The sequence below is a fragment of the Asterias amurensis genome, chromosome 11, assembly GCF_032118995.1.
Source record: "Asterias amurensis chromosome 11, ASM3211899v1".
Taxonomy (NCBI): domain Eukaryota; kingdom Metazoa; phylum Echinodermata; class Asteroidea; order Forcipulatida; family Asteriidae; genus Asterias; species Asterias amurensis.
Window position 1 is genome coordinate 21,569,164 of NC_092658.1, and position 14,561 is coordinate 21,583,724.

Here is a 14,561-nt window from a genome sequence, read left to right on the forward strand (position 1 = left end):
AGAGATAAGTCTTGAACCCAAACTGCCAGTAAGTGTGGATAAATTCCCTGGGCCACTGTGGCTGACTTGAGAGTGTAGGTTTGTCTTTGATCAGAGGTCAGTTTGTCAGCACTGGTCAGCTGGCAAGATGTGTCTCAAGTAATACTGGCACACAAGGGGGTAGCTAACTGTTGAGTGCTATATAATATACACCAGCGTAGTTAAAAAGTCTTGTTTCTGTCACAATTACAACTCATTCTTACCTACAGCTGAAGAAATTAAATGAAAGTGCATACTGTGGTTGTTTTGATTTGTTGTATGTGATTTTTTATAAGTTATGAAGCTAAGAGAGATGGAGGAGTATTTGATGCAGCTGTGGTCCGGTTTATCAATGCTGACTTGATGAATAACATGCATCCTGCTGTGTGTTAACCTTCTAGACGCTCTCCTTCTATACATGGGGCATTTAAGGTCAAATCTCCCGTTTTGCTGATTATTAAAATCCTGTCTTATGAGATGATAATGTAGACCCCTAGGATCTATAGCCTGGAATGTGATAAGGTACATACCAACACATAACATGGTGTGATTGACGAAGAAAAAAACCCGCAAATCTGGAAACAAAGCATTCACAGTCATATTAAAGACACATATTAAAGGCAGTGGACAGTATTGGTAATTACTCAAAATAATTGTTAGCATAAAACCTGACTTGGTAATGATTAATGGGGAGAGGTTGATAGTATAAAACATTGTGAGAAACGGCTCCCTCTGAAGTGGAGTAGTTTTTGAGAAAGAAGTAAATTTCCATGAGTTTGATTTCGAGACCTCAGATTTAGAATTTGAGGTCTCGAAATCAAGCATCAGAAAGCACACAACTTCTTGTGACAAGGGTCTTTTTTCTTCCATAGTTATCTCGCAACTTCGATGACCGATTGAGCTCAAATTTTCACAGGCTTGTTATTTTATGCATATGTTGTGATACACCAAGTGAGAAGACTGGTCTTTGACAATTACCAATAGTGTTCAGGGTCTTTAATGTTATTTTTTTTTCTTGGGGGAAACTTCTTGTAGGAATGTGAGTATATTTGCCTACCTTCTCTTTCTTGTGGGCAGCGTGTATGTCTGACCATGCAGCTATAGCTCCATGGTCTTTCATCATACCATCATCTGGAAGAAATTACATCACCTGAACCCACTCAATTACCTCAATCACAATAAACCCTTCCAAAGTCACACTTTTATGACAATTTGATTTGGGGAAACAAAGATAAACCAGACACCTTTGTAGCATCAGACTACATCTAGATATAACCAATTTGTCAGGTAAGCATGCCATCAAACATCACACATCATCAGTTATTAAAGGCACCTTTGATGCAATTTTCTAAGATGCACAAGGTCTTTGAGGAGGGGGGAATGAGGGAAGGATAATGTTCCCCTGTGTATTGCTTGGTGTTCCATAAATGAACACTTTGGATGATTTATTACTCCCAGTCTCACACATGAAGGCTTGGTGTTAATGCTGTCATGTCCCTGCTAGGTCAGACTGTGGATGGCGTTAATTGGTTGGTCTACCAACTCACAAACAACATGGGTGTACTTAAAGACACTGGACACCTTTGGTAATTGTCAAAGACCAGTCTTCTCACTTGGTGTATCTGCATAAAATAACAAACCTGTGAAAACTTGAACTCAATTGGTCATCAAAGTTGCAAGATAATAACATAAGAAAAAACACCCTTGTCACACAAAATTGCGTGCTTTTACAGATGCTTGATTTCAGGACCTCCAAATCTTATTCTGAGGTCTTGAAATCAAATTTGTGGAAATTTACTTCTTTCTTGAAAACCACATCAGTTCAGAGGGAGCCATTTCTCACAATGTTTTATACCATCAACCTCTCCCCCATTACTCGTCACCAAGGAAGTTTTTATGCTAACAATTATTTTGAGTTTGCCAATAGTGTCCAGTGTCTTTAACATCAGGGTACCAACTTATGATAGAGAAGGCAACCTTTGGATGTAATTGGTAACTCCACAGGCCCACTACAATAGCTGGGTAGTGATCAACAGTTCTCAAGTACCCTGTGGTATCTAGTTGAGTCTGCTCTTATAAAAGACTAGAAGACTAAAGGCATGTACAGTCATTAGGATATTGCTGTCTGCACTGCAGGGGTTCCCTCAATTGTTAAGTGCTTTGGAGTGATTGTTTTGAAGAGAAACGTGCTTTGTTGCTTGAGTTAGAATTCGTTTTTGTCCTGAGATCACCTCCTGGGTGTGTAATTTGGGAGCGTTTGGAGCTCAGTGCACTTTGAGCTTGAATCAACCTGTTCACTATGTCACATTACTCATCTACGCTGATTCTTTATCTAATAACCTAACATCAACAAAACAGTAGTAACTTTTTTTGACACATCAATTTAATGCAATGCTGATTATTTCAATTTTTTATTTTTTTGTTTGTATTTTATTCAAAAATATATTTATTTGTTTTAAAGTATTTCATTGTTTAAATAATAGGAAAAGCATTATTTCATAGTTCCATCCTATTTCTACATGTGTCAATGTAGAGTCTGGACCAAACAGCTATCTACATGTATGTGAACCAATTCTTTGCCATAAGGCCGATTCACACTGCAGCGAAAACGAAAACGATCACGACGCAAAGAGAACGCATCTTACTGGCTGAAGTGCTCCACGCAGAATACGCACACGTTCAACCAATGGAATGCGTTTTCTTTGCGTCATTATCATTATCATTCTCGTTATTGCTGCAGTGGGACCGGGCCTTTAAACAGGAAAGTTCAGAGACAACATAAATTGAGATAGCAGAATTCAATTGAATGTAAAGCTACATTCACAAGCTTGTATACAATTGTTTGTCCGTCTCAGAGTGGGATACCAGCCTTCCGTAGTAAGATTTCTTGTATTGTAAAGTCCACATAGATCATGCAGAAGAATAATGTATAGGACTAGTAATGTATGATCAACACTCGACAGATGTTTAGTTGACAATTGTGTTGTATCTCACCACTGCAGAAGGGTAAAGTGTAAGACATTGCTCTGTAGACTGTTACTATAAGAAAGAAGCAACATTATCAATGTGTACTATCCATTGCTACTTGAGCAATTGAAGCGCACAGCAAGAGATCGAGTGAGGACACACGTTTTATTACACAAGCAGGGTCACTGATCGGCAAATCACTGCCATCTCTAATTATAGACAACACACCACAATCTTGTCGTTCAGACACTAGCCTTCAGGTTTTTAATCAGTAGTGGACAATCGATGTGGGGTGTAAAGTTGTTCATAAATGTGTTGTACATGATCATAATTAAATACCTCCACGTTGCATGCTGTTTCTCTTCATCTTTGGTGCATCCAATGTGATACCAGTTTGTTGCCCATCACTCTTCTCTATACCTTGATCTATCTGTAATCATTTAACAAATTCAATTTTTTTTTTCAATTACTGGTCTTCCACTTCGGAGTTCTAAATTATATTTGTTGTATTAAAGTATCACATTGTAAGTCTATCTTTAGTAGACCATTATTAAAAATTTATGGATATTCTTATTCTTATGAAGAATTAAGCAATGTATGGTCGACAACTCTGGCCATATTGCAATCGTCCCCTGGCCCCCGGTTCTCGTTCAATGTTGGCTCTCATTGCATACTCTGCGCTCCAGCTGGGGTTAACACCATTGAAAGGGGAGGGTATGTTTATTGTCACGTGGCCCAAGCATTTTGACCGGGATTGTAGATAGGGGCATAGATGAGGCATCTCCAGTGTTGTGAAGGGTTTGGAAAACAGGTTACATAATAAGAGCCTAAAACTGTTTTTCTTTACTTGCCACATAATCAAGCTGTCTTTATTAGGGTAAATTATCACACTTCTGATTTGTGAGTTTTGTTTACACAGATTTCTCACTAAAAAAATCCAGCCCCTCTCCCCACACTTTGGTTCTTGTGTGGTAAATTATCAAGCACCCCCTGATTTGTGAATATTGTTTATTCCTATACAAATAAACACAGTGTGTGGAGTGAGTTTGGCTCTGTATTTAGTCCAGTCACTTGACAGGTCTTTGAAGATTGGTTTATTAGCATACAGTCCTGTTTGTTTGTCTTGGTTTTTTATTCTGCAGAAATTGTCAGACTTTAGAATTTGCCATTGCTCAACAAGACAGCCGTAGGAAGTAACAGCAGCAATTGCCTGCTAGTTGGTCTGAGGGATATTTTGAGGGGAAATGTAAACAAACTTTTGGTCTTGAAAGTGAGAAAATCTTTTATATAGCTTGCTTCAATAACAAAGTTATCTTCTAAGTTATTCTAAGAAGCCATCTAACTGATGATTATTATTCAAAAGGTTGAAGTGATATCAATAAGTTGTTGGTCTCAATAATGGAGACATTACAAAGAACTGATGCGGGTTCTACACACAGTTCTTGAGTTGTATACAAGATGGATTTGTTTACAGACATTGTCCTCGTTGAAATATACAATTCAATATTAAATTCTATAATCTATAGAGGTACACACCCATACAATGATGAAAAACATAGCTTTTGATACATTTAAAAATAATCCACATCATAGGAAAGTTGAATTGTGCCAATTGATAAACCAATCCTCCCAAGTCATTTCAGATCAAGAGACTCCAACTGGTTCAATCGCTAATACAAGGTTACATATATCAAAACCGGAAGAAGAAAATACATATTTACTCGGAAATCACGCTATAATTGTTTACTAGTCTTGGCGAACTCCCGTAGACAAATTACCCATGCATGGTGCCTTGCTGTTATGGTATTTTAATTTAGGAGAAAAGAACGAGATTGCAGTACGTTCGTCAAAACACTTCTGGAAAAAATGTCATTTCTTGTCCTGGAAAATAGTTTGAGTGAAAGTGTATGAACCCTGGCTTTAACAATGTGTAGCTTGATGTATATGATTGGATATGGTGAAGAGATTTAGCAGTACAAGAAACGCTTAAGACGAGGCAAACCCCACTCAGCTTGCCTGACGCAGGAAGGAACAACATATCCAACGATATCAGGCACATTTGATAAAGTACAGCTACGCCTAATCCATATTCAAAACTGCTTGACCATAATTGGCATAGTTTAGTCGATGGTTTTATGTCTGAAGTGATACTTGAACATCCATTATTTGGAACCAATTCAAACTAAGATAGGGACCTCAATGGTGTAGTTCGATTAAACAAGTTACATGTCAACTCTGTGAACAACAGTGTAGGCATTTGACTGCAACCATTGTATGGCAATTTCTACTCTAAATCATCTGAAATACATCTGAAAAACTATGGAATATGATATTCCATATTTTGATAATATATCTTATTATCAATAAGGTATTTCATTTATGTATTTATTTGTTTATTTATTTTTGTATTTTCCCCTATTATCCACACTATAAGCTGACATGTATCGGTTGATTCAAACAAATTGATTAATTGAAAACACCATCCCATAGTTCTAATGTAATGAAATGATGATAATAGATGAAGATGCACTTGGCAGTTGGTAGTTTGTGTTGTATGTCACTGGCTATTGTCTGTGACCTGGACACCCATAGCCTGAGTCTTTATAGCACTTGCTACCTGACTGTTACTCCAATGTCAATTGATGTTGGCAACATCCAATCAGAGTGAGGGTGAGCAGACAACCCTGTGGATCTGCCTACCTGAAGGCTGCCGAGTCAAGTAGCCCAAAGCCACATCATGGTCATCATCATCATCATAACTGGTATCCAATTTCATTGGGTCTTGTGGCTCAGACAGCTGCAACAACTGAAGGCAGCGTGCCGCTTGTTATCGCCCTTTGACTATTATGGGATAGCAATAATTGCTGGCCCCTTGCACCGCCTTGCATTCCATAAGACGACATCCACAAATCACTCTAAGGTACAAGCTTGTCTAGTCCCCTAAACCTGATTGGTCCGTACTAGACCTGTTGATGGGTAGTTTTTTTCAATATGCATGTCACTGCTGACTGATTCTAGTCTCTGATTGGTCAAGCCAGTGTAGTATTTTTCTCTGATTGGTCAAGCCAGTGTTATATTTGCATATGATGGCAACTGCTGATACAGCATGATGCTGGTCTTGTGGCTTGGCACACTTCAAACATTAGGAGCGGTAATACTGCGTGCTACCTGTCATGTTACATCCAATCAACTGGCTTATTTCAATTATAGACCTCATGCCAAATACAAGGGTCAATCTAATCTTATTTGGGGCAAAAAAAAATCTAATAAAATCAGATATGTAGGCCTGAGGAATAGGTGCTATGGGCAGTTTCTGTATTCTGTTGAACCATACATGTAGAGCAAAGGTTGAACCGTAGAGGGTTGGACTACGTGAAATAGAAGTATGTACAGCAAAGCCAATAAATTCAACCATTACAGATGTTTGTTTTACGATGTTCTTAAAACACCATTCGCTAAAATCAAGTTTCTTGGTCTTATAGCATGTGCGTTACCTTAAGCACTGAGCTTATGCCATTTCTCCTTAACCAACTCTGACATTATTCCATTAACTACAAATCTTCAATAATTGAAGCAGTTATTTCATTATCCAAGCAAATTAACACTGTAGAAAAGACAAAGCCCAAGAGAGCGGTTCTAGATGGCTCTAACATCTGATCATTTGTACCAACTTTCTACTCAATCTTGTTATTCATTGAATGTTGAGAAGAGGTACCAGTTGAGATTTACGACAGCATAACTGTATCCTGACAAGCTATTGTGCAAGCTATTTCTTGCTTGATATTCATGTACCTATTTTTAATCTTGACTTCACCTGTTTAAGTGCAGTATTTACCCATTACACATGCAGACGATGTTAACTCAGCTTTCAATGCTTTAATGTGAACTCTCACAATAAAACTTAAAGGCACTGGGCACTATTGGTAAATACTCAAAATAATTGTTAGCATAAAAACTTATTTGGTAAAAAGCAATGGAGAGCTGTTGATAGTATTAAACATTGTGAGCCTGAAGTAACGTAGTTTTTTTTAGAAAGAAGTAATTTTCCATGAATTTGATTTCGAGATCTCAAGTTTAGATATTGAGGTCTCGAAATCAAGCATCTGAAAGCACACAACTTCATGTGACAAGGGTGTTTTTTTCTTTCATTATTACCTCGCAACTTTGACGACCAATTGAGCTCAAATTTTCACAGGTTTGTTATTTCATGCACATTTTGAGATACACCAAGTGAGAAGATTGGTCTTTGACAATTACCAATAGTGTCCGGTGTCTTTAAGACAGTTGACCTGTAAGCCTGACCATTGTATTGAAGGCAAACATTTGTGGTATCGGAATGAAGCCCTGTGCTGGTCCTCTAGGGGTAGCCCTCTAGGGTGCAACTCGCCTAGCTTCACCCCATCAGGAGGTCCTCTGCTTGCTCCCGTTACTTGATCTTACCTCCCATTACACACACAGCAATACAACTCAAGCTTTTCATTTGCTTAAATTAGATCCAATTGAGCAGCCTTGCATCTCTGTATGTCATACTCACAGAGACATGGTCCGCTATGCAGCATCAAATCCTGGGCCTCCTTGGGTTGGGGTGTATTGTTTCATAGATCACACTTGGAAGGTATCAAATTTGGAACATGGATTATTAATAATTCAAAGTGCCCCCTTTGCAGAACAAATTTATGGGGGGTGTTGGGTGAGCGATAGTGAAAATGTAATGTGTTTCCTTTTTTTATGGAGCGTCAGAATAATTTCAGTTAATAAAGAGTTAAGTTTGACACTAGTGGGATGGATTATAGAGCCTGGAATACATTGCACTACTCTTGGTTGTACACAGGAGGTATCGAAGCACTGTATGTAACAAACCATGTTTGTGGTGATTTTTCTACACTTTAAGAGTTTGTTGTTTGTGACTGTGTAATTGAAGAGGCTTGGTGATAGTGATGCATGCTACGCTGTCTAGTATTGGGACTACTAGGAAGATTAATTGTGCGACCAATTTCAGATTCCTTGCCTGTAATAAATATGAAGGATCCGGTTCAATTCGTCATGATGTAGTCTGTTTCGTCTAGTGCTTAAAACACCATTCATTTACAGTCAATGGTTGCAAACTGACAAAACACTGATCATGCCATTCCTATCAGTAGATAGAAATGCAACCTGTCTGTAGTAAGATCATAGCCTTGCGCTATGGTAAGATAAACTACATGAAACAGAGAGCTATTCCTGGCTAGTAAAAGGTTGTATGATATAGGTCAAGCTATAGCACAAGGATTCGAGGTACATGTACATGACTCTATCAACCCTTGCATAATGCGAATCGCACTTCCCCTACCATTCCCGCCATTTGGGGAGTCGATTTCTTTGCGTACATTTTGCCTCCCAAAATGGCGGACAGGGATAGGCATGTGTTAGTGCGCTGTGCATCAATATGACTTGGAGGAAGAACTTGATGTGTATGAGTAGTTCAGGTGTACCATAAGACTTGAAAAAAGAACAATTTGTAATTAAGAGGTAACTGCGTGGGGCACTGAAGAAATTCTTTTATCATAGCGGCACAAAGGGACTATAGTGGACTGGTATCAATGTCTGTGTAATAGGAAAAAGGCATGTAACACTACATAGAACAATGATTTTAGGTTAGTCGAAAGGTATCAATGATCCGGTCACAGTTGTGTAGTAATTAATTTCAAAATAGCATCCCCCATACCATCATCCAATCATGGCTGAATTGTTGTCATGGTTATCTGTTGGAAACTGAAGGCTCAAGTTGAGTTGTAATGATTTTGATTGTTGTGAAGCTAAGGGTCAGTTTATAATGACCTCCTACAGTGAGCTGACCTGTGCATAGTACCAGAGACATCGATACCCAATGCCTTCAACTCATTACATTTACAAAATAGAAACCTGTCAGACTTACCTTTTTTCCCTCAGTTTTATAATTGGCCTTCTCTACCGTGAACAAATGGCCCTCGACAAAAGCGCCGGCTTTGTTTTAAACAAAAGGATCAAAACTATTGTATGCATGAAAAGAAGTAATTGGGTGATGTTTTGAAATAACTGTGGAATCCTACTGTATGCAATTATTGTTTGTTATGAACCCCATGGAGTCCAGGAGCCAGACAACACACAAACCTAAGCTTTTACACTAAACTTCTACTCGGAGAACTAACCAAAATACATTCCTGCCTTATAAATATCCCTGTCTTCTCATTATTGGTTTAAAGTTCCCACTGTGAAACTTCTAATGAGGTCTTCCCACGCTTTACCTTATATGCTTCAGAAAAAATACATCAATTTCACACAGATATCAATTTTTCCACTTTGGTGTTGTAATACTCTCAGCATGATACCTGAAATTCACCTTTCTTGCTCAAATGTCAAGTTCTTGGCTGTGGCATTGTGTACTTGGAGTTATTATAGCAGAGCTGTCGTAGGCCACAGAGTAGAACAATCGTCTGCCAAGTTTCTTTGTTAGTGTAGGCGATAGTTCATAGTGATAGTGTGTGCTTCTATTCTAACAAGCTAACACACCCTGTATTTGTGTATTGGTGAGCAGAGATTAATGCTTATGTTATGGTTAATATTCATACAGGTAAGTGCGCATAAATTAAAGCCTGCAAGTATGCATATACTTGTATCATCTTACAATACTTTTAACAATGTTATTTGTCTTGCCAAAAAATTGTTATTGGCCTAACGTTTCGACCCGAGCTGAGTCTTTGTCGAAAGCTAAAGAAAGACTCAGCTAGGGTCGAAACGTCAGGACATTAACTATTTTTTGCATTTATACCATAGGTCCTTTTGGTTGGTAAGCATTTCTGCAACAAACAGCTAATAGTATTTTCTGTTTTATTTATCTTTGTCTACAGTACTAGCTCTGCGACTCAAGCTTCGACGGCCAAGAGAGGAACTAGTCAGTCAAGGGATTATGCCTCGTAAGTAAACTCAGCTTCTTACTAAGCAATAAGCTTTAAATCCATCCACAAATCAATCCTGGATGTTTTCTCTTGACAGTCTCACCCAATCAATCTTTGACAAATGTCGACAATTAAGATGTATTAACTTGGTTGGATGACTGGGGTGGATTTCACAAAGAGTTAAGACTAGTCTTATCTCGAGTTAGGACGAGTTACTCGTCCTAACTTAGGACTAGCCATAAGTTTTGAATATCTCCCAGGACTAGTCTTCCTAGTCCTAACTCTATGTGAAACTGACTGCTGGTCTATGAGTAATGCGAATATCACATTTGCAGTTTTATTTTCAATCCAGAATGTTTATGAGATGGATAAAAACACAAAGCTGTTCTATTTTGCTTTACTTTGTTTAAACGCTCCAAACCTTTAAAGTTAGTTTGACTTTGAGATAGAAGATGCACCTTTGACAGGCCCTTGTTTTCACTTCAAGTGTGCCTATAAATCTTGCCCTGATCTTTATCCTGATACGGACTCTAAAACTGGTTTTAAACCTGACCCTATTCATGCAGTCTTCAAGTTATGTTATTACTACAGATCTAAAGATATAGGTTCTACTACAGCTTCAAGGTCAGACACCAAAATGATGCCATTCATAGTTGTTGCTCTTGCTCATTATTATCAGTTGAAGAGATAAAAATAACTTCAGCCATATGGGATAACAAAATCTAGCGTGTATTATGTGTAGGTATGAAGTTAGGGTTTATTACTGGCAAGTCTGTTGTAGCAACATAACCACATCTGACGTAGTTCATACCAAGCATTCCATAGTCCAGGACTCTAGCATGAGATGCTGATACTACCTCCAGGCTATCATCCATTTTACTCTTCTCATGATAGGACAAGAAATAGGATAGCATTGTAAAGTATTGATAGTCTCAAACTTGACGTCATTAGACAGATAACAACAGCATATTTCCACTAGAGATGAACCTCAGCGCATCACTACCAACCCAGCCAATCAAACACTCTACCAGTGATGTCATAGTTTATTTATAACCATTTGCTAATGCATAGTGACTGTTGACAGCTATATTTAATAACCTCAAAGAATCCTCTTGCTCTTTTACAACCACCAAAGATTAAGACAAACAGTTGTCACCAGAAAGTTCTTCAAATACCAGGAACCTGAATATAAGATTCCTCATGATGTAGTCTCTCACAATACCCATGCCCACGCTAGCATTAGTGGATGTAGACAAATAGTTATGTAGTATTGGTATATGGTTGTAAGTATGCACATGTAAATGTGGAAGTATGACTATTCATGCCATTGGACCTGATAGTTGGGTCTTTCATTGATATAGTATGATAGATTGATGTAGTCTGATCAATGCATAATGGATATCACTATATCACTTCACATGCAACTTGCTGAATCGTGTAAGTGTTTGGTAATAAAACTTAGAGAGGTTTAGGGTAACACCATGAGTAAAAATCTCGTTGGTAAACGACTCAAGGTTTTGATCAGTATGCTCTGACCTTCTTCAGGTGTGTTTGGTTCTGACTTTTACAATGCCTCACTTGCACCAATTATCATCAGCATCTATGAAAGTCCCTTTTTACTCAAACTTTTATCCCAAGTCAAGCATTTTTTATCTACAACATTGTGACCTGGAACCCTGTCTCCACCTTGTATTATTAATGCCTTCATGGATAGTATTACCATACTCAAGTGTTTGGGTACCTGACCAAAATGTATAATCACATAATACAAGTAACCAATGAATGTCTGTGTTCCAACTGTATGAAATAACGAGAGTGGTTATTGTTCTTGTTTTCAGCTTTAAAAGCTTCACCAGGATTCCATGAGCAACGACAGAGACTAGAGAGAGCAAAGGTAACATTGCATGGATTATAATGTTACAATACCAGTGCTAGGGTTGTTAAAGTTCTCGTTCTATTTATTCCTGGGCACATAAAGCTGTTTATAGCAGACAATATTTCTTTGCTAAGTGCTGCGATGTGTGTTGAGCACCGATTGAAACACTGTGAACTTTGTGGAATGTTGGCTGGTAACTTGTTTCTGGTAAGCCAGATATTTCTGTGCTTAGCAAGCTTTTGTGCTTACAGGCTTTATGAAATTGAACTCTGGTAGCTATAGCCGTGCTCAAACTCTCCATACTTGACATGTACCCATCAAGTATAACTATGTTATACAGCAGCACTGTATTGTACAATGGTCATAAAAAGAGATGAAGTTGACACCAATATATCCAATTCCAGTCATGTAACGATTATGTTGTCCTGAAGCAGTGTGATGACATAGTGAGATGCTGAATATAGCATTGACCTACAAGCAGCATGTTGTAATGTATATATATCCGGTATGCATTCACCCATCATATTGACCTAATACCAGTCACTTCATAACAATCTCCACATATAATGTACATGTACGTCTTTATAGGGAGACTGCCAACATACATCAGGGCTATAGATAGCTCAGTTGGTAGAGCTCCGGCTCATTAATTTGGAGGTTGTTGGTTCAAATCCTGCTCCAGTCAATTTCTTCGACCCCAAAATCGTCATGGTACAGACTAAAAATACTTTGTTCAATAGTGCCATAATTTCCTTTATTTGTCTTTTGTAAGATTTAGTTCAGCCAAAAAGACGCAGCATTTGGATTTTGTTTGAATGATTTGGAAGATGATCTTTGTCTTCAAAACGGTGTTCAGAATTAGTGTGACTAAAAAAAGTTATTTGTACATGTGCATGAATCCAGACAGTCTGCACAGCGCAGGTACATGTGCTGGAAATCTACTTTAAAGTACTTTGTAATGGTACTTTACTTCCTCATTGATATGTGTGTAAAGTCTCTGCCGTGTCAATAACACATGCTTTAAATGTCAGTACATCATTTTTAACAAAACAGCCGTCTTTGAAATAACCAGTTATCAGATATTCTGGTCAATTTTCCAGCCAAATTTGTTCAATTTGTATTAATTTAGCAGCAACTGTAGCATACCAGTTGAAATTGATATCTGTGTCTGACTACATGAGGCTGCATTCCTGTTTCCTGAGTGGAAGTGAACCTGGTTGTGTTATTGAAGAGTAAATGGCAACATTTCCCTTGTTAATTCATGAGAACTTGCCTTGGTATGTCATGCTCGCTTGATGTTAAATGGACTGAACATTGATGACTGACATTAATGTCCTTTTCTAACATTCTTAAATCTCCAAGGTAAAGATTGATTCTTGTTGCCATACCACTGAATCCCAATGCTGTGGTCATCTACCACATGTCTAGCAATACTTACTCAGGTTTTTTCCCTGGCTGTCTCTGTGAGTTGAATGCCTTTGTAGACATCTACATCTAGACACTCATAATACAGAGAAAGTCAAAACAGGCTTTTTTCCTTACTGTTTCTGAGTGTGGACTGTTGGAAAGGAACAGCCACCAAGCAACCTTTATAAAGACACTCATCGTTTGAGGTTTTTAATTGTTAAGGATTAATGAGATGTGTTAAGTACAGGAATTAGTACAGCAGTGCTACCATTGCTCACATTCTTCCAAGTAAGACAATAGGTAATAAATTGGTACCATCTTCTACCCCAGTAATATCGTATGTAGCCTAAGCTGCTCTGTTTTAGCAAACTTTGTACATAATCTAATGCAACTTAAACTACTGGGGAGTTTATCAAATTATGGTGAATAGATTATAGTAATAGTGACTGGGACCAGACTGAACCTAGTCTCCAATACTACAGTGTGTTCCTTGCTAGTCTATCTACCCTTAGAATAATGAGCAAGGCTCTGGGTTGGAGTTGTTTATCTTTCCATTCATACATGTTTAGATCCAGAACTGTATGTGACATTAGTAGAAACCCAAACATCATGACAGTTCATTTATTAATCGCCAGTTTGGATGCCATCAATCTTACGTTACGATTGCAATTGTAAACTGTTATTTTCTTTGTACAGCACACTGGTGTTCAACTTCATTTATCCCTTTGTGGTGTAATTTGAGCTGGAATATAATTGGGATTGTAGAGTTTCCAATGCTGACCTGTGCGGTGTGGGTTTGTTAGTCTCATGTCAAGGCTGATATGATTTGAATGATTCAACATGTCATTATTGGCTCATTAAGAACTGCTCAAGTCCATCTCAATTCCAGTCTGAAGGTCATACACTAAGACTAACAATCTTCATGTACTATTGCTTGCTGGAAGTTGTCAATACATGTCTAAACCACCATGGGGTATTCCTGCAGGGCTATGTTGTACATCAGTGAGTATTTATTTCACACAAGAACCATTTGAGATGCAATGAGGCATATGATTACACTAGAGACCCTAGCTACATGTTGATGATTGCTGGGCTAGTCAGGGATCACTCAACTCAACCATGGACACCCAACCTAACAAGAAACCAAGCTAGGTATCAAATCAGATATTTCTGGTGTCTCGGGATACACTGATTTCAACAAAAAAGACTGAAGATATTCAAACCAAAACCTGGTTAATCTATACCGTGGGCACCCTCTCTAGTTATGATGTTATGTGAGTTTGTTATACCATAGAGCAAGGAAAGCAATAGTGTCTTGAAATGGGTACCAGCGATGCCTGCAACTGGGCTTAAGAAGTGTATTATATTACACATTGGAA

The 14,561-nt window shown here is 38.2% G+C and overlaps 1 protein-coding gene across 1 annotated transcript in view; it reads left to right on the plus strand.

The window, feature by feature from the left end:
* The window catches only part of LOC139943933 (uncharacterized), a 121,083-nt gene that overhangs the window by 93,120 nt on the left and 13,402 nt on the right, over nucleotides 1–14,561 (plus strand). Inside the window, exons 7-8 of the mRNA XM_071940832.1 lie at nucleotides 9,852–9,917; nucleotides 11,738–11,793. Of these exons, the coding sequence (XP_071796933.1) occupies nucleotides 9,852–9,917; nucleotides 11,738–11,793 (122 nt within the window). The remainder of the gene's footprint in view (nucleotides 1–9,851; nucleotides 9,918–11,737; nucleotides 11,794–14,561) is intronic.